A 24,985-nucleotide genomic window follows, 5' to 3' on the forward strand; every position below is an offset into this window, starting at 1 on the left:
TCCAGAGCAATTGGCCATAAAGTTCCTTATCAGTTAGATGGGGCTAGTGCTAGGAAGATGAGGCAGGAGGATCATCGCTGCTAGCCTGGTCTGTAGAGCAAGCTCCAGGCTGATCATAGGTATGCAGTGAGAGTTAGTTTTAAAACAAAACAAATCAGAGCCACCACCAAATAAATAAATAAAATAAAATAAAATTCTGTGTCCTTTTGTTTGAAGCCATGCCCCACTTTCTTCCTTGTTAATTGTGAGTTTCTTGGAGAGGCCACTGACACACTCCCCTTTCAGGTTGTCTGTGCTACATTCACAGCCTCCGTGAACAGTGTTCCTTTTTAGGCCATTCTTTTCTTTGACATTTCTTTGGGAATGCATAGAAAACACAGAGGACTAAACCCTCACCCCCTCTCCTCTCCTATGCTAATCATTCCAAGACCTTGTCCCACATTCTAACCCTGTCTCCCCAGCTGAAAGAATTAACAGCGATCCCTGTGGCATTCCTTTCACTTTCCCAACACCTTCTCATCAAGCAAGCAGGCCCAGAAGTCACAATGATGCTCAGCTTTTAATAGACGAGTGTCTGGGTAGCTAAGAAATCTCCCACAAAAGTGTTGTGCCAGCCTGACAGCTCTCTTAGACACAGAGTGTTCCAATCATGCCCTGCCCCCACAGTGCATCTGATCTGGGTTACACAGCTCATGTACATTACCACTTATATCAACAGCCATGCCTTCATCGGCAATGACACTGCAGGTACAAGCAGTGCCCACCTCAGTGGTTCTCAACCTGTGGGTTGCGACCCCTTTGGGAGTCAAACAACCTTTTTCACAGTGATTGCATATTAGATATTTAGGATTCATAATAGTAACAAAATTGCTGTTATAAAGTAGCAACAAGAATAATTTTATGGTTGGGGGTCAGAACAACCTGAAGAATGTATTAAAGGGTGGCAGCATTAGAAAGGCTGACAACCACTGGTCTACATAGCACTGAAGCTGCAACAATTTTCTATGCCCTTTCTGGAGAAGCCTGGCTGGTACAAACTGGTTCCTGTTTTAGTTCTGAGCTGATGTGGGCACACTGCAAATACCACCTCAGAACTAACCTGGCCAGGCCTGCAGATGGAAATCTCAGGAGGGCTGCCAATGGATGGCTCACAGAAGGGCTGCAAAGCAGCCTCATCTACAATCCAGAGTATGTATTATAAATATGTCATTTTTCTACAGGTGCCACGGAACAGATGCCAGGAAATGCCATTTCTATCCATGTTCAGGTTCCTCACCTAGAACTGTGCCTCACCCAAGCATGGTGTTCTATGGGTCAGATGTCAGCCAGAAGTCCATCGCCTCAAAAAAACTAAGGGATTTATTATGCTCTTTAAATATGAAGGGATCCCTCCAATTGACATTTCTGAATGCCCAACACTGTACCATCTGCCAACTTATTTACTCTCCAAAAGCCACTTAAAGACTATTGATCTTTCTTTCCTAGACATGGAAGCAGAAACAAAGCGTATGTAACTCTGCCGGAGTCACACAGCTATAGGTTGTCAGAGGCAGGGTCTGGCCAGAGACAGTTTGACTCTTTACGGATAAGTAGCACTGCCTTGCCCTGTGGATGACAGGAGAGGCCTGTGGCTAACAAAGGAAAGTGGGCTTCTACCCCACTGTGTGTTTGCTGTGTGTTGTGAGTTCATGGAATTCTTATTACTCATCAGGGTCTCAGACACATCCCTCTCTTGGTGTTTATTAAGCATTTCCAACTGCAGTGGAAATCCTGGACTCATGTATTCACTGTTGTGTCCACCTGACATAGCAGAAGGGACATATGACCATCTTGGTTCCAAGGTACCTGTTACTTATTTCAGTTTTTATTTAGCACACAAGGTTACAAGTTCTTACTGAATTCAGGGAAAACATACTCTTTGGCTAGGGTCGAACATACTTTTGTAACATTGTACTTCTTGCTTAATTGGTTTGAAGAGAAAAAAACTGTATCAAAGTCTTGGAGACAGACACATTACAAATGTTAGGAGTGTTCATTAAGGTGATTTCCTACAGAAACTTAGTTTCATTTGTTAAAGAAAACAAAGACTAGAGAGAAAGGTCAGTGTGTGTGTGTGTCTGTGTGTGTGTGTGTGTGTGTGTGTGTGTGTGTACACTTACTGTGCACAAAACCCTGGGTTCTATTTCTGGCACCTCTCTCCTACCTGACACATTTTTAAGGATGTGTCTGTCTGTCCGTCTGCTTGTCTTCTGAGTCAAGAAGAGTGTTTGATCCCCTTTGAACAGGAGTTGCAGGTGTTTGTGAACCACCATTATGAATTTTTGGAACTGAATTTAAGACCTCTGCAAGAGCAGCCAGAACTCATCTCTCCAGTCTAAGTCATCATGGCCTTTTTTTTTTTTTTTTTTTAAAGATAAGAATCTCACTCTGTAAACCAGGCTGGCCTTAAACTCATAGAGATCCACTTGCCTGTCTTCCAAGTTCTGAGATTAAAGGGGTGAGCCAACCCCCTCCTTGTTACATTTTAAAATGCGGTTTAGATTCCTTTATATAGGCCCCTTACTTGTAGAGGGAAATTTCCCCAAATTAAAATTCTTTCAAGAACATTTCCAAATAATCAACTTTCCAAATTAAGTCTATTAACATGAGTGATGTGTGACTCCATATTTGATAGGGGGCTCTTGATTCAATTAGTGTCTTAGCAGCCTGGAGTCAGATGTCATTTCCAACACAGCAGTATGTGGGAGAGCGTAGACGCCTAGTAAATGCGTGTCTAATGAACTTGTTGCAATGCATTAGATTTTCATTTTCTTAGGTAATTTTCAAATATTTACTCGTAAAGGTTTCACTTTGCTTATGAGTTCCCTAGTTGCTTCTAACTACATTAATTTACTTTTGCAAATTGTAGAGTAAAATACAGCTCCTCTTGGGGACAGCCTAGAAGATTCTGTGACCCTATGTGATCCAGCATGGGACAGACACATTCACCTTGCAATTGATGAAGTCAGTTATTACACGTGATTTCAATGAAAGGCTTAAGTATTTGGTACCTGACATTTTTCTTTCAGAAGATGCATTTTATCCTGGTATTATCCTTCCTACGGTGTGTTCTCATGAGTGCCTGTATGTGCATGTGTATGTGTGTTTGCATATGTATGTGCACTTGCACAAGTACACATGAGCCACTGAGGTGATACTGAGCTGTGAGGAGGGGCTGCATAGGACTCTGTGAGGAGATCGCAAGGTGTTAGCAATTTCAGATCCATTCTAGTGAATGAGCATTTCATGAATTCCCTTTTGCTCAGGGCCCCATGACTGACAGTTGGTTCAACCTTTTTTGTCCTTAAAACAAATGCTACATCAGAGTAGCTCTGCATATGGCATTATTTCCAATGCATATGCAGTGGTGTGAAAGAAAATGGCCCTCATATGCCCATAGGCAGTGGTACTATTAGGAGGTGTGGCCTTGTTAAGTGCAGGTGTGTTCCTACGGGGTGGCTTTGAGGAGTCAGAAGCTCAAGTCTGTCCAGTGTGTAACTTTCACCTCCTGCTGTCTGCTGATCCAGATATAGAACTCTCAGCTCCTTCTCCAGCACTATGTCTGCCTGCACGCCGCCATGCTTCCAGCCATGATGATTGATAATGGACAAAACCTCTGAACCTGTAAGCTAGCCCCAATTAGATGTTTTCCTTTATAAGAGTTGCCTTGGTCATCGTGTCTCTTTACAGGAATGAAACCCTAACTAAGACAGCATCCAAAAGTATTTTTCCTTCATGGTTTCTTTAGTCTTTTCTCTGCTTTCAATTCTGTATCCCACTGTCTCTGCTCTTTGCTTTAAGTGAAATTTTCCTTCTGGACGAAAGCAGCAGGAACACACTTCTGCCAACGGGGGCTTTAAGAATCCCCATTACAGAGCAGCCCCCAAGGGGCCGTAGTACAATTAATCCCTGTCTGAGCCGCTAGAGTCTAAAAAAATAAAATAAAATAATAATTTAAAAAATGTTCTAAATAGCCCATCCCTTACCATCCCTGCTACCCTGAGCTGCAGGAGAATGGGGTCATGAGCTGGGACGAATATTTTTCCAATCCTCAGACACCATCCAGTTCACGGGATGGATGAAACTAAAACATGGTTCATTCCAAATGAAGTTCGGGTTAGATGGATAAAATATACAATGAGTGGAGGGCAGGCTTTCGACACTGTAATTATGGGACATACACTGTGAGCTGGAACTGGAGCTGAAACTTGCCTATGTGTTTCTGAGAGGACATAAAGGAACAGGAGTCTGTCTTGGTATTCATTAGTGCATGCAAATGTCAAGTAGGCCTCTGTCCCTTTCCCAGATCCCATAGGCTCTTTACCAGTGTCTATAAGAAGCATCCTTAGCCTTTAAGGCCAGGTACTGGCTGGGTTTCAGGGCTTTTGGCTTAATTGCTTTTATTATAGGCGCACAGCATTCATCAGTCAGCCCAGGAAGGATGCTGGCTGGGTCATTAGCACAGCAACTCTTGCTGATGAGGTCTTAGCCACCAAAAAAGGATGTTCAAGCCATCCCTTCAGGCAGGGAGTGATTAGGTGGGTTCCTGTAGGGTGTGACTCTAATTATTCTAACCCCTTTTAGTGGGTTGCCTAGACAACTATTGTGATGTTTTTAAAAGCTGCAGTCTTCTCTCCATTAAAACCACTCACAGCCTTGGGATGCACCTGTAATTTTGGACCAGATCTATCAGAAATACAATCATAACTACAAGGAGGTCCTTCGTTGGTCAAATGCACAGGTAGGTCACCGCATCTGAGTGTGTAGTAGTCGGAGTAGAAAGCTTTCAACAGCAACCTTAGCAGGAAAGGAAGTACAGACACGAGAAATCAATTCCCTAATCTCAGCTATTTTTATCTTGTCTGTGTTCCCCCTTCAGCTCTCCAGGGCGACAGCATGCTGATGGTCATCCGAACGTCTGGAGATCAATGTCAAGAAAGTTCTAGTAACGATCAACAAACCCCTGCTTTCTTTTTCTCATTATAAAAAATGCTAAGAGGGCATGCTTAAACGTTAATTAAGCACCCTAAACTTGTGTTATGTGTGCATACTTCTATGTGTGTGTGTGTGCATGTCTGCAAATGCGTTATGTGTGCATGTGCTAGTTGGCCAGCAAACGTCAGGGACCTGCTTGTTTCCCACCTCCCCATTACAAGCAGGTACCACCATGCTTGCCTCTTTTATAGGAGTCTGGGAATCCAAACTCAGGTCTTCATGCGTGCCTGGCAAGCACTTTACAACTGATCTTGATTAAGGAGCATGAAAGGAGAACAGATGATTCGGAATAAACAGTGAACCGGGCACAAACTTGCTCACTGAGAAACAGAGGACAGAGACATTCTGGCTTTTACCCATTGGACTAACAAACAAACAAACAAACAAACAAACAAAAAAAACGGTTAAAAGCTAGTAACAGCTCTGTGAGCGTGCTTTCCTCTGTCATGTGTAGAGGGTACAAACACATGACACATCTCCTTAGGGGGAAGAACAACATAAAAGTGCTCAAATTATAATGCACACACCTTTTGGCTCAGCAAGTCTACTCCCCGGAGCTTTATTCTATAGAGTTCACTTGTTCAAGTGCACAAACAGAGTGCCTAGCATACAATTATCGTCGACAGGTGATGCAGCTTGTATGTCTCTCAGTTTTGACTGCTTAAGTAAACACATGTGCTTCTTCCTATGTAAGACTGGCTTGAGATTGACAAGAAATGCAGCTCAGAACTGGAAAGCTGAGGAATAAAAAGAAGTCACTTAGAGGCTTAAAAATGCTCTCTCTCTGTGTCTTTGTGCTATGCATAACACGGCACCGTGTGACGGTTAGAGGACAACTTTGGGTATCAGTCTACGCCGTCTGCCTTGAGAAGGGGTCCTCTTTAGATTCTGTGGCATATGGAAGGTTACTGGGATTCTCCCATCTTTGCCTCCCACCTTGACATAGGAGTACATAGATTATACATGGATGCTGCTATATTTGGCTTTCCATGGCTCCGGGGATCAAACTGAAGTCCTTATAATTACGTGGCAAGTACTTTATCCACTGAACCATTGCCTTAGTCGTTGAGTTTTTAACCATTGTACATTGACTGTTTTTTTTTAATAGCACATTGGTTCCCTTTATTACAAAGTTTGTGTGTGTGCATGCACACGTGGTGGGTGTGTGTACACGCTTGTGTGTGCAGTTGTGTGTACATGTGTGTGAAAGCCAGGGGCCAATGTTGGGTGTCTGCCTCAGTTGCTCTCCACCTTATTTTGAGTCTTTCACTGAGCCTGGAACTCACTGATACAGCCAGGCTGGCTGACAGTGACGGCTCCTGAAACCCTTCTCCCCCTCCCAACCCCAGCACGGGGTTGCAGACAGGCCCCTCACGTGAGCTCCGCTTTTACAAGGGTACACAGGCTCCTAACACAGCTTGCCATGTTTGCGTGACAGGCACTTTACCAATGGAGCCATCTCCTCAGCTCCCTCATGGCTCTCTTGTTCAGTATACTAACAAAGACCTGCTTTGTCTGAGCTAAAACCCCGAACTAGATAACTCGGGGACTACACAGACACTTTAAACTCTCCAAACTTTCAAGACCTACCGGAGGGGTGGACTGCGTTCTGAGCCCTCACCTACTCTCCACCCTGTGTCAGCTTTGCCATTTACAACAGCATTGTTGGCAAACACGGTGCCTGGCCGTTACCCCCCAGGACCGCAGACAGAAATATCATTTCTATTTCTCCTTTTATCCTTCCTCAAAAGATCCCCATGGTATTTCTGCTCTTACCCTGTTTCAAAGAGAGGTGTCTTTCTGCACCATGAACCGTCTTTCATTTTATCTTTCCTCTAAAACCAGGCACCCTCTCTGTTGCTAAACTTAGAACACACAGCTTCCTCCTTTGGCCCAGGAGACACACCATTTCTTTTGCTAGGCACAACCTTTGTTCTTTTTCTGTTCACATGGACTGCCAAGGTGTTACTGTTCAAAACCTACTGAAAATTGCAAGCAGATAGCCTTAGACACTGTGCACAACACCTTGATATTACTTGTGTGTGCTGTGTGTGGGGGCAAAGATATCAGAGGTGTTATAAATGTATGCTTGCAAGTGTGTGTTGAGGCCAGAGGTAAAGTTCAGAAGTCATCTATCATTTTTTAACCTTGTTTTTGGAGACAGGGTTTCTCACTGAACCTGGGCTTACCAGATTAACTGTCTGATGAGTCCCAGAGATCTATCTCTGCCCTGACCCCACCCCAGGAATGTTACAGATCTGCACCAAGTCCAGCTTTTTTACATGGAAGGTGTATTCTACTGGTACAATGTCCTGTGTCATCTGAGCTCACTAACAAGCTGGCTTTGGAAAGAGAGTTGCCCCCTCCCATCCTAGACCTGAGCGTGTTTGTGTTAAAGTGTCCTCTGAGGCACCTTGTCCAGGAATGGGCTGTACCTCCCCTGACTCTGTAACAGGGAGGAAGAGAACAGCAAAAAAAAAAAAACCGTCCCAAGAGTCAAAACACCGTGTCCTTGAGAAAAGCTAGAAGACAAATTAAGTCCAAAAGATGTTACTATTCTTGGTCCCATGATACAAAAGATGCCTACAGTGGAAAAAGAGAAGCCAGGAGTTGTGCAGTAGGGAGTCCACCGAGGAAATCTCCACCAGTAGCCCAGTGGGCTCAATTTCCCTAAGCATCCATGTGATGATGCTACCTGGATCTGGAGGTGACACTTGCCAGGGACTGTCTCTCCTGGGACCTCTAGCTGGCTGCCTTAGTGGCTTCCCCAGCTGGTTTGTATTAGGGATTTGTAAGCTCTTGGTGTGAGGATGTTATTATTCTGCTGGTTTTTTGTTCTCTTTCTTGGAAGCCTCCCTGGAGGGTACTACTGGGATCTGCAGCTGCTTGCTTGTCAGTTTCCGTGAGATGGCTTTAGCCTCAGTGTTCATCTTTGACCCTCTATTTGCTGTTCCTACCTATTGGCCACTTGTTATTTATCCTTTTACTTTTGAGTGCTCCGTGCTTAATAAACTCACTCATTTGAAATGCAAAGAATGGCTATCATAGACACCCCCAGGCCATGAACATGGTGAGTAGGGGTGAGTGCCAGCAACCCAAACGCAGGTCTCTAAGCTCACGCAACAGGCACTTTACTGACCGAGCCATCTGCCCAGACCTAATTTGAGTCCCTTAGCAAAATAGTGTTACATTTCTTTTTTTTTTGAATGAGGAAAATGAGACAAATTGGAAAATTGGCAAAGGTCACATGGCTGGTGGCAAAGTTGAGGTTCAAAGCACATGACTCCAAAGTTCACACATTTTGCCTCACCAGAGACCTATAAGCCTATTTCCCCAGGACAACCAGAATGTCATATGGTGGGCCTGTCATACTGAGTCTGTCTTTCATCTGGCTTGAAATGTCCTGCCATCAAGCTTCTATAATCTTGCACCTGTTTCCAAGAATGGGCTTTCATTCTGAGACAGGTCCTTAGATAGTTGTGGTCACCCTTGTCTAATGCTTGGATGTCACCAGTACCCAGTCTCCTGAGAAGGGCAGAACAATGACCAGGAAATGGTCTGACAAACTCGGAGGTGGTAGCGATGGTGAAATCAAAGCTATACCATTAGCACCCAAATTCTAATGCCCCCCCCCCCCCCCATTTAGGAAGCGGCAACTCATACTAACTAGGCAGATTTAGCTACTATTCAACCCAGAGCCATGGCCACACTAGACAAGTGCTCTGCTACTGATACACACCCCAGGGATCCACCCACTTCCTCTTTAGCATTACATCTACTTAAATTTTATATATAATTTCCCCCTTGCCACCAATGTATGTTAAAACTGAACTGTCAAACCAAGCAATGGCATTAACCAAGAGAAGCTTCCACCCCTGCTCACCCCGCACCTTGTGGTGATGGTTAAAATTTGAGTCCTAAGCCTGGTATAGTGGGTCATGCTTTTAATCCCAGCACTCAGGAGGCAGAGGCAGGTGTATCTCTCTGAGTTTGAGGACAGCCTGGTGTACATGGAGTTCCAGGACAGGCGGTCTATGTAGAGAAAGTCTATCTTTAAATTTAAAAAGAAAGGAAGGAAGGAAGGAAGGAAGGAAGGAAGGAAGGAAGGAAGGAAGGAAGGAAGGAAGGAAGAAAGTCTTACCAGCAACTATTTAAATAGAGCCCAGCATTTTAAAAGAAGCTTGTTTTTGTAAACATGTTTTAATGCCAAGTATGTGCGGGTGCCCATGGGGACCAGAACAGGGCACTGGAATTGGTGTTAGAGGCAGTTGTAGGTTGCTCAAGGTGGGTGCTGGGAACCAAATCTGGGTCCTCTCAAAAAGCAGCAAGAATTCTTACCCAGTAAGCCATCTCTGCAGGACCAAAGCTCAACGTTTCGAATAAATTGTGTGAGCTATCATTTGGTTCCTAATTGGGAGAGAAGTAGGCCTATTTGCAGAATTATTGATTTCTTCTTGCCTAGGCTCAGCTGAGTGCCAGTTTCGGGTTTGTTTGCCTTTTAGACACCCCAGGGGCTCCTTAAAATGGGCCAGTTTTCCTTACCAACAGCTGGCTTTTCTCTGTCTGGCCCCCACCCCGGACCCCCTGGCCTGGGTTTGCTCACTGCCTCCTGGTGGGAGATGCAGAAGCCAGTCATTCTGGGCCAATCTGTGGTATTTACCCGAGCACTTGGGAAACTTGGCCAGTCAGGGAATTGACTTAGAGCTTGGTTTGAGAACTATTGATCTAAAAAAGATCAATATGGCTGCCCAGAGAGTTCTTTGATGAACTCAGATTTTAAAGAACTAGGTAAAAGCTGCAAAGTCAAGGGCACCAAACAGGCTGGCCCTGTTATTTGTCCTGTTCCAAGATGGACACAGGAGGCTGGAGTCACTGACCTGGAAGGATGGTGGATGGTTTTAACAGGCAAGGGAGTCAGAAGGGACCGCTCCCCACTACCCCCAGCCCTGTCCTCACTCCATCTTTGCTGCTAAAGAGAAGCATCTTCTATGGGGAACACTTGAGGAATGAAGCACACAAGACAGCTTCGAATGCAGGATGGAACCAACCAGCAGACTGTGAAGACTGTGTAAGGACCATGAGCTACATCAGCTCACTGTTAGATGCTCTGAGGGCCCACAGAGCCGCGAAGGCTTGTTAAGCTTGTGACTTCCAAAACCAGAATAAGTTCATTAGTTGTGGGAAAGCGGGTTGGATGTTGCTTGCAGCTGATGGTTAAAAAAGCCAAACCAAACCCAAAAACCAAAAACATAAGAATTGCTGGGAAGATGTGGGGCATCTCTCGCAAGGGTGTTCCACTATAAATAATACTGCATCTCTGCCGTTTTGAAAATGGAGAATGAGTTGAGGGAAGTAGCTATAAATAGGCTACTGGACCAGAGTGGGATGAGGCATGGAGAGGGTCACTAGACAACTAGGGGGTGCGTGGTGGAGGTTATAGAGGTTCTCATATAGATGGAGGTCATGATGGTTATAGATGGTTAGAGTGGATCTGGTTACAGATGGAGGTCCCTAGCCCCAGGTGGGTGTAGGCAGTTACTAGCCCATGGATGACAGGGATGGTAGTGGAGATGGAGAGAGTTACCACAGACAATAGGGATGACAGTGGAGTGCCACTAGGCTGTTGTCTAGAAAGGCAGTTGTCTAGTCAGCTGCTAGACCTCAACGTAGTGAACTGCACAATAGTCCAATAGTCTCGCTGAGCTGTGGATCAACACTGTGAGGACAGCCATGAGGCACAAGAGCCCAGAGGCTGGCACTTACCTGTTGTATGACACGTAGGTACCGCTTGCCTCAACTCCATCAGTAACAATATGCTATTACCCACCTTTCAGTGTAGCCAGGAAGATAAAGCAACACTCGAGGAGCATGCAATTGTCCATTAACCCCTCTGTATGACTGTAGATCACTAGCCACCTAATGGAGTTACCGATGTCAGTTGGTTGGACCACTGCCATGCTCACCATTACACCAAGTGAGACACGCTGGATAACATACACAGGATGAAGCTGGATTTGTGAATACATGGTGGCCCATGTCCTACTCAAAATGTAATGCTCCAGACTAAATGTGGTACTTCAGACCAGACTGGAGATGAGCTATCATTGCCTGCTACCTGGTTAGAAATTCCCTTTAAAATGAATCCATTCTCTAGGCAGACAGCCATTGAGCACCTGCTATCTGCCAGGCACCGGGAACAATGGCAAAGCTTGTATTAAGGAGTCTAAGGCTCTAAGACGAGATGAACAAAAGAGGCTGTTTCAATACAAAGTTGTGAGTACAATGTTCCCGTGTCTGGGGGTGGAAGGGGAGGCAGTAGTAGAACACAGAACACAGGAATTAACCCAATTTGCAGAGGTGAGGGCTGTCAAGAGAGTCCCCGGAGAAGATGACGTCTGAGCGGAGGCTTAGAGGCTAAGCAGGATCTGGGAGTGACAGGATTCCGTGGAAGGAACAGCATTTGCAGGGTGACAGTCATGAGGTGTGACGCGAGCGGTTTGCTATTACTGTTCCAACAGGCAGGTGGAGTCGGGCCGGACTAGAGCAAAGAGATGAGGCGAAGTGCCCAGCCCAGCCTGGAATGACACTTCATATATGGCTGCAGAAAGATGAGAGCAGGCTCGGCAAAGGTTGTGGAGATCAGAGAGCAAGAGAAGACATTCCTGCAAGACGGTGTTGGGAGGAATCATGAAGGAAGCCAAGTTAAGTAGAGCTACGAACTGCCTGGATATGGTAGCTAGGCAGAGCAAGAGTTGTGGCTGATATTCGCATACACTCGCCCTTAGCAAGAGGGAATGTGAGAGGGAAGGAAATTTGTGCATCCGAGGAGTGGTGATCAAAGAGGAATCTGACTTTTTTTTGACATGTAGAGTTTGAACTGTGCATGGAATATCCACACTGAAGTGTCAGAGCAGAAACTCATGCAAATAGTCCGAGCTGTTTTCAGAGTCAACAGCATTATACAAGTTGACAGAACGAGGTGATTCTAGGAGACTTGTTAGTGAGGAATGTAGGGAGCAAAGAAGGGACCCCTGAGCAACACCCATCCCCAACAGGAACAGAAAAACAAGGCCGCAAGAACAGTCACCATGCAGTAGATAAAGGTCACCCAGATGAAGAACGGAAAGCGTCCATGTCACAGCCAGAAAGTCCATGTCAGCAGCTAATTAATCCACTCATCAGCAGTTTAAGCAGAAGGCTTTGATCGAGGATCATCTTTAAGAAGCCACAGACAGAGCCAAGAAGAGGTAAGCAACCACGAGAAGGTGTACCCGTCACCACAGGACTGTTATCAGGGAACACCCAGGTGTCTCTCTGCTCTGCCTACACATGGAGACAGGTACTGCAGCCTCTTCCAGAAGCGCATCGGGAGAATCACCCCAGTCACTGTACCTATAGGAGCCTCAGTGAAGGATGGTTTTGTCCCAACCACATAACTGAAGGTTCACCTTCGGACACCCTGAGTCAACTGTACCATGAGTGAGATCAAAGGGAGGCTTCTGTGCAGAAGAATCAACGCAATGAAGATGGAGTCCAAAAAACAGAAACAAACAAACCACCCCCCACCCCAAAAAAAACAAAGGTAGGAATAATCTTTATTACTTGGAGACACATTGTAAAAACTGTTAGCAGTAAGATGAAGAGACCCAGAACACGTTTATTCAGATGGATGCAGTACATACACTGGGGATGAGAACACCTGCTGAACTGGAACACGCCTGTAAACATGCATCTTGTGGGGAGGTTATAGGTAGGTGGTCTACTCCCTTGTGCAAGTGTGCAGAGGACTGATCCCCTCCTCCTCAAGAGACTTTCATAGAACTAAAAAGGCCAGATTTTAGCAAGAGAAGATGTTATACACATGCCCAAAGGGCTTAAAAGGAGCCAAATTATAATCACATATATCAAAGTGACACAGAATTAACTGATTGCACAGAAACACAAACAGAAGAGCACCCTGGGACTGCCTACGAAGACGTAACGAGGTTAGAGAGGTGCTACTTGAATCGGGGTAAATAAATACTTTGGTACAAGTTCCACCCTAAAAGACAACATGTTGCTTTGGGGTCCTACAGAAGGAGGGGGGCATATGCATCCCTCTGTGCAACACAGTGCTTTGGCACGACCTGCAGAAACCCGGCAGGCTCTCCTGTGATCCCCCACTATATCTCAACTGCATGCTGCTGGTCAAAGGAGTTAAGTCTAGGATGGAACCCAGCCTCTACGCTGATCACACAGGGTAGCAGCACCAGTCACTGAGACATTACAAAGCATCCTTGCGTTTGAGAAGTAAATTCTAGTGAAACATGCTATGCAACTGGTGATCAGCACTGAGGCTCAATTCCACACGGGCTAACCCATTTACAGATGGAAAACTCCAAGCCTCCCTGTATTGATGAATACCTAATGAGTTTTGTAATCTTTATTGAGCTTCTGCTACAGAAGGGGTATTATAGTCGTCCTTATGGGGAGTTAGTCTGGATGCATGCTCTCACCCCAAATGAGAAGTGAAATCTTAACAGATCACAGAATAGAAGACCTTGGAGATCACTTAGCCCAGCCCGTTCTTTTCAGGGAGGAAATGAAATCAAAGAAAGGGGAATGATTTAGCTAAGGTCACACGGCAAGGGAGGCTGGTCCCTGTCGATTTCCACTCCTACAAACAGTCCTATGTGCTAAGCTATTTTCCCAAGCTTTGGTCTTGCTGGTTTGCTTTATGTGGCCCCACTGGATAAATGACAAAACTATCAGGATACACAGCATGATGGTTGAGACTTTGACTTCAGTTTTAAAGCCAGCATATCAAAACGATTCCTGAGCCTTTAGCTACCTTCATAATTGAGAATGCATTCCACAGTAAATCATGGCTATCTGTTATCTTCAAATGTTTACAGGGACACGAAAAGCACTAATGACACTTGTACAAAAACATTCATGCGATGCCAGGACGCTCCTCATGGAATGCAAAGGCACCATGGTGGTGACCGGAGGAGGCTTCAGTCTCTCAAAGTGCGGTCATGAGTTTGTCCCGGTACGTGACACTGTACGCCCCTCCTAAGTTCCTCTGGTTCTGGTCCTGGACATAGTCAAAGTGGCTGCCATCTCCACTGGCTGAGGTTTTCCAGTGTGGCCTGTCATCCTGAAAACATGGCTTGTTTTGTTTGCAGATGGAATGGTTACTGGGAGAATGGAAGACAATTCAGAAATGAGCGTGGTCAAGCATGCATACACAAAGGAAACAGGGGTTGGGATGGGGGAGTGAGTGGGGTGCCTGACACAGAAGTAGTAGTAGGTGACTTCAGAAGGTTAAAAAAAAAAAACCCCACTGTGATCGTCTACCAACTTTGAAGCTCATAAAAGCTGTTTCTGGCAAAGTTATACTTTTGCAAGGGGTGTCTAGCGGTCAGGGCAATCTAGGGAAAGCTAGATGGGGGGAAGCCTCCTTAAATCTGATGTGCATGGTTATGGTTTTGGATAGCATCTGCCACAAGTGTGGACCAATCAACTCTCCTCAGGATGCAGCTCCAGAGAGCTCTATAACACAGAGAGTGCAGGGTGCCACCTGGGTCCCACTATAGAAGGTCTAGCATGGGGCTGAGTCGTGGTTCTCAGCAGACAATTAATCCTGGCATCAGCCTGGCCATCAGGGAACCTGCTGCCTCCGGGCAAAGAATCGGTGTGGGATTGCCATGGAGGGAGAATGCCGGGTATGAAATCTGGTTAGACCAATGGTAACAAGATGACACCTCCTCTAAGCCTCGTGACTACCTGTCATGTCTGAAAAACAAACCACCTTCGTCTGAGTCACACTAAGGTTTAGAATTATCACCCCACTAACATATTCTGCCCTAAAATGCTCCGTGAATAGCAATGTGTTACTACTGAAGACCGCCCCCACTGTGTCACATGATCCCCATGAGCTTTTGCCCAACTTGTTCAAGCCACATCTGATTCGACTGCTCCTTCTCCATGCTTCCTCCGAAGCAAAGGCTCACAGCTCCCCCTCGCACAGCCTGAAGTCACCACCCATGCTTCTGAAAGAGCTGGAAGCATCAATGCCAATCAAGACCCATTAAAAATGCAAATCTTAAGGACACGTCTGCTCCCCAGGGATGGTCCTGACTCCAAATAGCATGGCAGGTGCCAGGTCACTCCTAGGGCAGTGCAGGGGATACTGATACCCCTCTAGCCAAATCCCACCTATTGTGAATCGGGTTTCACTGGGATATAGTCGTGTGTTCTCACACAAATCCTCATTGCTTGTTGTTGTCTTCAGACAGCAACCACAGAGCTAAAAATACAGACTCTCCTTGGCTGAACACTGCCACCAAAGAAACATTGCCCTTATTCCTAAGGGGTAAAAAAATCCTTAAAAAAAAAAAAAAAAGGAAATCGCTATCGACACAACTTCACTCTCATTCCAAGAACATAAATTCTCAGAATAAGAAAATGTTACTTGGAAATCTTAAGCAACATCTCTGATATAAAACCAAACCAAAATATTTGTGGTTAGAACTAAAAGAAAAAAAAAATTCGTTATTTCACAGACTGGTCCCTTGCTTCCTTTGCTGTGAAAAACATCTGGTTTTGCCCTGGTCCTATCGCCCTGAGGAGTTGTTCCTGCGGTGTGCAGGGGGGCCTTCCAGAGGACAGGAAAACAGGTCTCTGTTACAGGTCTCTGTAAGCTCGAAAACTCACCTGACATTTGGAGAGTGAGGGCGCCACCGGGGCTGGCTGGGGTGGACGTCAGGATGGTACTGAGGCTGGAAAGGAAACACCAAAGCTGATTACTCAGTGACCTTTGGATTTCAATGGCCGGCACACAGTTTGCTTTCTCCAGCAAGGGCACCCACCTCAGAGGCCAAGGGGGCTGTGAATAGGAAGCTGGAACCAAGCCCTGGGGGGAGGGGCAGCTGGGCCTTTCCCAGGATGATCTCCTTTCTTCCCTAACAAAGGGGGATGGGGAGGTGTTGGGGGCTGGAACCTAGGGCTTGGCTCACCAAATACCATCTCCAGAGAAGGATCTGGGAGGCCAGGTGCCACATCTGACTCAAAGGAGTCTACCCAGCATGCCCTGGCCAGACAACACTCCTCTCACAAGGAAGATGGGCTGAGTGGCTTCTCTCTTCAGAAGCCACTTTTGTTGTTGACAAACAGATGATGACAGACAGACACACGTAACAGCCTAGCTACATTGGCACACACACAGGGCTGGAAGGACAGAGTAATGAAAGCAACAGTATCGTGGGTGCATAAACAGTAACATCATTAGGAGGACCTATTAATTTGATGAGACTGGAGACTGGAGTGGACTGAAGGAAGGAGAGTAGGAAGCTGTTCCCTAGAAGATTAAGAAACCAGTGTGACGCCTGGATGGGCCTAGCAGGGTAGCTGGCTGGCTGTCATTCCACTTCTCACCTGCAGAGGGCAGCAGCCCGGGACATTGTCAGAAGCCATGGGGTGTCTTAAGGCTAAACTTGATATGGGGTAAAATCTGCTCCCCCAACCTGAAAGTCACTTCAATTGTGCAACCATTAATCTTTTAATTATTTCTTTCCTTCCTCCTCCTTGCCCCTGCTGCTGTGGTTAATAAGCAGTGGCCTGCTTTCTGTTACAGAAATTCTCTGCAATTCTGTTCAATTCAATCTTCATGGCCCTGCGAGGCTCTCATGCTGCCTGCCTATTCTGTATTCCTGTAGCCATTCTTTCCTCCTTCAAAGTGCCTGTTGGCACCCCCAGACGACATGGCGCAGAGCGTGGGATCTGGAGGGGCATGTCTGCAGGAAGACCTCAGTCCTGACCTGGTGCAACCTCCTTCTCTTTGTCTCTTTTGGGGATACCAAAACCCATAGGGTTTGGGTGGTTAGCCCAAAGCCAGCCATAACCAGGCTCCACACACTAAGACTCCAACAAGAGAGAATGACTAACCTACAACTAGGCCCTCTGCTCTTCCGTGCTTTTAAACACACTGGATTCACCAGAGAGAGGGGCAGAAACTTCATCCACAGAGTTGGGGATAAAAGGAGATTCCAGACCCTTCCTTGGTATATCTCCTACTTTAATGCTACCTCAGGTACTCTGTCCACAATGAGGAATGCATGTGTGTCTCTTTGCTTGTCACAATAACAGAAGAGAGAAGCCAAGTTTACTGGAATTTCGGGGACAATGAAGAACTGCCCCACCTCAAGAGACAAGTGTCCTCACTGAGAACATGGCTGACTCTGCAGCTGGCTGACTCTGTAGCTCTAAGAACGAACAGTGCTGCTGTGTTATCCCCTTTCCAACAACCCTTCTCAGACAGCATCATGAAGTGTCCAGTCCACTTATAGCCAAACTCTGATGGGACGACACAGGGACGCTAAGACTGGCCAAGTACAGGGTCTCCTAGCAACCCTGTGGAGAGATCCATGCCTAGAGTGCCCGCAGATCTGCCATGAACAAGCACAGCCCTGGATGGTCACTGGGAGCAAATGCAAGGGGAGGCAGAAGAGGGCGGGGTCACGGCAGGTGGGGCTGTTTTTACTTTCTTATTTTTATTCTCTCTCCTGCAAGGGCTGGCCACCCAACAGCGAGGTGATTGAGTCTTTAGGGGTCTTCAGAGGGACCCTGGTTAGTTCTCCTGGACCCTTGTGTACTGGCTCCCCATCTCACCATGTAATCTCTCCTTCCACATACACTCCTGTTCTTACACCACAAATCCCTTACCAGAGCTGAGCGGAGACCAGCACTACTCTTGAACCTCCAGAGCTATGAATTAAATGAACTTATTTTACTTTATAGAGTAGACAGTACTGGGTATTTTGTCACAGCAATGGGGTGGGGGTGGGGGAGACTAATATAGGACTCCAAGTTAGGAGTCACCTTTAAGCAGAAACAAATGACCATCTGAGAAGCAAGGCACATACCATCCATCCAGAGTCACCTTAGGATCTCTGAAGTCTACAGATGCCAAATTCCTACTCAAGTGTGTTAGGAGAAGGTGGTTATTCTAGTAATGCCGGCCACATGGTTTTAACACAAAGAGCTGAATTCCACTGGAGCTGGGAGCTTCCAACTTAAAAGCAAAGGAGGAGGGGCTCCCAAAGTGGAAGATACTGTAGCAAGCAGATAAGAGGCAAAGAGCTCCAGATGGACAAGCATGGGCAAGCTGCACTAACAGGAACCTAAGGGCAACTGCTTACACTGTAGCTGCTGGGAACTGAACACCGGTTCCAACAGGAGACATAAGCAAATGGAAGGAGTCTGGGCTGGCTGCGGAAGGCCAGACAGGGCTACCCACAACAGCTGTGACAGGGTGGGCTATGGAGGGCTTCAGCAGAGGTGGATAGGCAGGTAGAAGGCATAGACCCTGGTTGGTACTGCTTGGAAGGAACACAACACTGGGCCGAGAGACTGAATGCCTGGGCCTGATGTTTGACAAAATGGGTTCGAGAGATAAATGACGCCGCACCCCCCCCCTCCTCGGTGTGAGCAGGCTTGCCATGAAAAGGGGCTGGAGGAAGGACCAAGAAAAACAACAGCAAAAAAAAGCAACCAAACAAACAACAAAACCATCTCTGGGCATGGTGGCCTGCGCCTTTAATCCCCAGCACTAGGCAGAGGCGGAGAGGCGGAGAGGCGGAGAGGCGGAGAGGCGGAGAGGCGGAGAGGCGGAGAGGCAGAGGCAGGTGGATCTCTGTGAGTTAAAGACTGGCACTCACTAGTCTACATAGTGAGTTCTACAACATCCAGAGCCAGACACCATCTCAAACAAACAAGCCTTCTTTCCTGGCAGTTTTCTCATTACTTTTGCCCCCCACCAGGCCCAGTCATGTCCAAGACGACAAATGAAGGAAGAAGTGGAGTCTCCCAAATCCTTGACCAAACTCTCCCCTGTGGATGCTTGTCTCAAGGGCCCGTGCTCTCAAGGTCTGCAGCACACTTCCACAAAGGCATGCACTTGAACGTTGCTAAGAGCTTGTGCCTGACCAACCAGAAACATAACTACACGTCCTTAGCACTCGCAGGTTAACAAGATTAAAAACAGGTACTTCAGATGCCTGGGAGGGAGCAGGGGCCAGGACAGAAGGATTTGTTTTTTAGAGTTTTCTGGAAGACAGCAGGAAGAACGAATCAAAACCTAACAAGCACATATTGTTCCTACATATCGCTCATCACACAAAATTCAGGACGCTTTTCCAAACATCTCAGACATAGCATCTCACCTGGTAATTGTGGACTTCAGGATTTGCTTTAGAGCTAGAAAGGAGAAGAAGAAAGAAAAACCATCATTTTTAAAGTTGTAAGGAGGCACGGATCTATTTGACAGCTGTTACAAATTCTACAGGCTCCCTACTCAAATAGGAATTTCTGCTTTGGGCACCAGAGCTTGCCAGAGCATACGTTAAGTGTATAATCAAGGAAACCACAGAACCAACTTTCACTCTCCACTTTAAGCCTCACCAGCGTAAACATCCCAGGAACATGCCCGGGTGCAGCTGTGACCTGTGGGTTTCCATGCAGAGGCAAATCAAGCAGCTTCAGGTCCTAGTGCAGGAGCTCCCTGGCACTGCCCCGGAGGCTACAGCTCGAGTTCTGCTTCTTGCAGCAGGAGGAAGAGGTACCAGCTCTTCAAGATACCTGCCGCAGCACATGGGTCCCTCGCACATACTGACCCTGCTGCTGCTCTGGGCACTGGTGCTGAATGTCTGTTCATTCAGGCCAAGCCTCTATCCTGTTATTATTTAATCTCCATAAGAGATTGATGGCGTGCAGGATGCTTCCTACCACCTCAATTCACAGGCAAAGGAAGAGTTGCTTAAGAGAGACTGAGAAAACTTACTGAGGATCACTGGCCACTCAGTGGCTAAGCCAGGGTTGATTCAACATCTGCTCAGACCCAAAGCCTATTTTCTTCCCACCAAATTCATAAGCAAGAAATACTGTAGTTTACCACCCTCTGAGAATTAAAAGCAATCCGAGGGTCTGTGGAAACATTCAGGACTCAAGTGTGATCCAATTTGATTAGAATCTTAATTAGAACTAGGTTGGCAAATATATAAACATATATACACACATAAATATATGGGTGTGGAATGTATGTATATGCACAGAGAGGCATATAGACAGACACACATAGAGAAACAGAGATCTGTTGCATAAGACACAAACTCAGCACCTATCGGAAACCTCCGAAGCTCAGAGCAATTACTGAGCAGTCACCGTTGCTAGGGTGGCTGCTAGGGTGACATGCCTGGAATCAGGGTTTACTGTCTTTCTAACAGTAGGAGGGGAGGGAGGCACCTTTGTTCGGAGTCTCACACCAGGTCTGCAGTTAGTCTTCAGAGAGGCCTGGCAGAAAAGCCAGGCTGTGATCCAGACCTCCTAAGCCGGACCTCGGCAGGTGGATAAACTGGTCTACAAGGTGCTGTTTTTCCAGCAGTCATCTGCAGTTCCCAGCACAACTCCATCCATGGTCCCCCCTAGCAATTCCACACCAGGACCCCACAGGCTGGAAAGAGCCATTAAACAGCCGCCAACGGTGGTTATTAACTCATTTGTTCCTAAAGGGTATATTTACTGACAACTTTTGTATGTGTGTGTGGTGATTTTTTTTTTAATGTTTGTTTTCATTCCCAATATATAATCTCCCCCTAGATTCTGAGGGAAATGTCACCTTATCAGGGAGACATAAACAAAACAATCATCTCCTAAGAAAGCAAGCAATACTGTAGCTTCCACTCCACTCCCAAGAATTAGAAGCAGAACCTGACTGAAAGAATGTCACAGGGCTGGAGAGATGGCTCAGTGGCTAAGAGCACTGACAGCTCTTCAAGAGGTCCTGAGATCAATTCTAGCAACCACATGGTGGCTCACAACCGTCTGTAATGGGATCTGATGCCCTCTTCTGGTGTGTCTGAAGACAGCTACAGTGTACTCATATAGATGAATCTTAAAAAAAAAAATGTCAGGAGTTTTCAGCACACTATCTGCAGAGACCCTGACTGCTAGAGCCCCCCCCCCCCCCGCCAAGACATAGAGCACACATGTGTATATATGTTTTCATATGGTGCAGGGTTTTCTTGCCCAATAGGGACATCGTCAGGTAGTTCCAGACACAGGCAGGACCAGGAACACCTGTGCTGGAGAAGAAGCAGCTGATTCCATCCACGGATCAACTATGGTGGACTGGTACTTATGAATAAAGTTTTATTAACAGCCATACTCACTTGTTTACATAGTGTCTACAGCTGCTTCACTGTTGCTACAGCAGCACTGAATATTTCTGAAAGAGATGTCGGAGCCTAGAATTCAAAATATTTTCTACCTGTCCCCCGGTAAGAAGCCTGCAACGTCCCACACTGGAGATTTTCAGTCTTGTGGCACAGTTTCCACAGAAGCTCTGTATGTGGTTTATTTACGGCTTATTATTACATGCCTATGTGCATGATGTATATGCACGCCATGGTGCCCGTGTGGAGGTCAGGTCTCTCTTTCCACCTTTACATAGGTTTCAGGATTTAATATGAGTCCCAAGGCTTGCATGGCAAGCGCCTCTACCCACTCGGCCATCTCGCCAGCCCCTCCGGTGGTGGCCAGTGTCTCCTAACACCTGCTAGCCAATGGGTACAGCAGCACCTGTTGCCCAGGAGGGTGGTGTTCAGTCCCTGCCTTTGCCTGCCACACCATTACTGCACATGCTGCATGCATGCCTGCCACCTTACCACTGCGACAACAAACAGAGCTCTGTGCTACTCAAACAAAGCAGCTGTTTTGCAACAAGAAAGCCTTGGAACATTCTGTTGTGTGCTTATTGACAGCTGGGAGGATGGGGCAGCCAGGCAGCAGTACAGGGAGAAAGAGTTATCAGGTGAGTCACCTGGGTTTAATTGTATTAAGGAGAAAGTCAACACTGCAAACAAACACGGTAATTAGAGGGGGGAGCTGTGCTGAGGCGGCTGGGGGTACTTACCAGAGCTGAGCAGCAATTACTGGGTTGCTCGCTGTAAAGGCAGAATAGAAAGTTATGCAGAACTTTCCAACATTCACCCTGAACTAACACACAGAGATACTGGACAGGGACATCTCTCTCAGAGTACACTCCTCATCTCAAGCTGGGCAGCCCTCAACTCCAGCTACTTTTTCCCTGATGACCTGAACAGCCCTCTCTCTACCTTGTGTTGCTTCGTCTAGGTTTCTAGGCAACTCTCAAAGCAGGCTCCCAGGACTGGGTGCACTGGTATGCAGGCACACTGGAGACAACCACAGGTGAGCCCTTGCTCCTGAGGAGAATTCAGTCTGGGATGGAAAGGCAGTATAACAGGATGAAGGATGAAATACCAGCAGGCATTTATGGAAGGACTTAGAGTGGGCATTTTTATTGAGGCAGAGCCTGCATGAAAGGGGCAAATATTTATTCAACTATACTTCAATTTACATTTCTTCGTTTTGTGTGATGCTGGAAATTGAACCCACAGCCTTGCTACCACTGAGCTATATCCCCAACTCCCCCTCCCCCTCCCCACACACTTTTCCTTTGACAGGGGCAGAGTTTTATGTTGCTCAGGTTAGCCTCAAAGACTATGCAGGTGAGGGTGACCTTGAACTTCTGACTCGCCTGCCCTCAGCCTCCCAAGAGTTGTGATTATAGGTTTATGCAAAACTGGGGGATCAAATCTAGGGGTTTCATCTGTGCTAGGCAAGCACTCTACCATGCAAGCCTATACCCCCCACCCCCACCCCCGGCTCTCCTTGCTTCCTTTCAAGAAAGGCATGCCAGGGGAAAGAATCATTCAAAGCTTCACAAAGATGATACCAGGCCTCTAGCTAGAAAAACCATCAATAAAATAAATGAAGAAGGAGGATCTAGAGGCCAGAAAGGAGGGTGAGAGGGGGTCTCGGAACCAGAGTCTAGAACAGCCCCAAGCTACCCACTGGGGTCCTGCCATATGTTCCACTTCTACAGCTACACCAGATGCTTGCTCCCCTTGTGTGAGCACACACTGTGGGGACTGGGTGCTTACAGCTATATATCAAAATAGTGCTTTTTCTTTAGAAAGCTATTCCCAGGACTGGTCTGTTTCTAGGCCCCTGTAATACAATGGACAACCTCCCCAGGCACACCCGACCCACCCCCAAGTGTAGTTCTGCTAATGGAGGCAAAGGCTCTGCAGGAGTTCTCAGCCCTTGCTGTTCCCTTAGACACTGCTGCAGTCACCTTCATCCCTTTGAGCATGTTCCCATTCCCTGGCCCTTCCTAGTTAAGGCCACATTTTCTGGATTCTCCTCCACTAAAGCAGCCAAGGATGACTGAAGACCTGTTGACTGTCATGCTACTGAGCTGTTGGCTCATAAGAGAAGGGAACAGGGTGGAGGGAGAAAAAGGCTGAAGATTCTAGGAGGCAAAGGTATATAAGCAAGGCTCCACAGAGGCCCATTAAATCCCAAGATATGCACAGAAAACTGTCCAGAATAGTCCTATCTAGTATAGGAGGTTAGCAGAGGCCATATGTGATGGCCTTGTTGTAAAAAAAAAAAAGCACAAACAATTTAGAGCTACCTGGAATGTATCAGACAGAGTAGCAATCCATGTAGAGAGATGAGCTATGCAGAGCTCCAAGCTAAGATTATGAAATCCAGTTTAAATAGAATCAAGTCAGGAATGCTCATGGACTGTCTGATACACTCTGCTGGTTTCAGGCCCGACACAGGTGTGAGCCAGCTCAATGAGGGATATTCGGTTCAAAGAATTCTGATCAGGAAGAGAGGAGAAGTCCAGGGTACAGCTATATTCAGGAATGAGTATATCTGGACCAACTATGAGGGACCTGAACTGTGTCCCTGCAGGTTGGGCATCCATTCTTCTGTGGTCACAATTCTGGTTAGCATGCGCCCATGTCCCCATCAGGAATGGGGAGGCAGTGGGGACATTGGATGCAGTACCCTCTATGCTTGGCAAAGGTCCAAGCATAAAGTAAGTAGAGAGGCACATTCGCAGGAAGACAGACAGGAGGCAAAGGAACACATTGACCAGGAGAAAGATTGAAGACTGGAGGGCACAAAGACTCGGTCTTTTTCAACAGCTTCTGAACACCAGAGGGTAAGAGCGGTAGGTTCTGCCCCTAGAGAGCAGACCCATAGACCCCGCTGTAAAGTGTCAGCAAGGCAGGAACACTGTACAACCTTTGAATGTGGAATGTCGCCGGGACGGGTAACGTTTGCTAGGCTTCCTCTCAAAGGTGCTGGTTCTTCGCAATCTGGAGCCGTGTGTAGCTTGATATTCCGTCCGTCCACTGGGAAGAAAATATTTGGTTGCACATTAACCCCAGCAGCAGCTCTCGGCATACCACGGCTATTGCCGTTGACTTTTTTTTTTTTTTCTTCTCAAGCGCTCCAGTGTGTATTTCAACTTAACATGAAGTCTCCTGGTAAAGACATGCTAAGTTTAAAGCTCCTATTTGGAAATACAGCCTCCTTTGCCAGGCCAGGCACAGGGGCAAGAATCCCTGTCTATCAAAGGAAAAAACCTGCAACGTAAGTATCAGCCACTTGGTTTCTCAAACCAAGTAGGTCTGAGTCCTTGAATCCTTTGATGAAGAGAACATTGATTAGACATAGAATAACCTTTCAAGGAACACCGTAGAGACATTTAGCATGGAACATCTTCTCCCAGGCTGCTGCAGTAGAGCCCCTGACCTAAACCTTGGCTTCCCTTGCTATGCACTGAAGGAAATGTTTCTAACTTCATAAAGGCTTTCCAGATCCCACCACTGTGAAGGCAGCTGCAGCTTCCAGGAGGGGAGCTGTGTTTTGCTGATAAGCCCCTCCCTGCTCCAATCCAGTTACTCTTGCCTGGTGGCTTCTCAGATGGAAGGAGCCAAATGCTACCTGCTCCAGATGCCTCCAAGGGGCAGCCTCACCTCCAAGCGACCCTTCCTCTTTCATGTCTCCTTGAGGAACGAAGGTCACTAGG

At 46.7% G+C, this 24,985-nt stretch overlaps 1 protein-coding gene and 1 long non-coding RNA gene across 8 annotated transcripts in view; one reads left to right on the forward strand and one right to left on the reverse strand.

Annotated features, from left to right (window-relative positions):
- Epb41l4b (erythrocyte membrane protein band 4.1 like 4b) overlaps positions 1–24,985 on the reverse strand; it is a 151,197-nt gene that overhangs the window by 57,095 nt on the left and 69,117 nt on the right. For 6 of the 7 annotated variants that reach the window (NM_001355492.1, XM_011250068.1, XM_006538087.3 and 3 more), the window contains 4 exons: positions 24,196–24,305; positions 21,986–22,016; positions 19,239–19,272; positions 15,733–15,797 (listed from right to left, as the gene is read on the reverse strand). In NM_001355492.1, the coding sequence (NP_001342421.1) occupies positions 15,733–15,797; positions 19,239–19,272; positions 21,986–22,016; positions 24,196–24,305 (240 nt within the window). Of the gene's footprint in view, positions 1–12,659; positions 14,214–15,732; positions 15,798–19,238; positions 19,273–21,985; positions 22,017–24,195; positions 24,306–24,985 lie in introns of those variants that run through there. The other variant, NM_019427.2, reaches the window with a different exon arrangement.
- Gm34738 lies at positions 1,005–5,040 on the forward strand. Its single transcript, XR_390591.4, has 2 exons — positions 1,005–4,780; positions 4,919–5,040. It is a non-coding gene; the product is annotated as a predicted gene, 34738 (long non-coding RNA).

The sequence above is a fragment of the Mus musculus genome, chromosome 4, assembly GCF_000001635.26.
Source record: "Mus musculus strain C57BL/6J chromosome 4, GRCm38.p6 C57BL/6J".
In the NCBI taxonomy this organism is placed as follows: domain Eukaryota; kingdom Metazoa; phylum Chordata; class Mammalia; order Rodentia; family Muridae; genus Mus; species Mus musculus.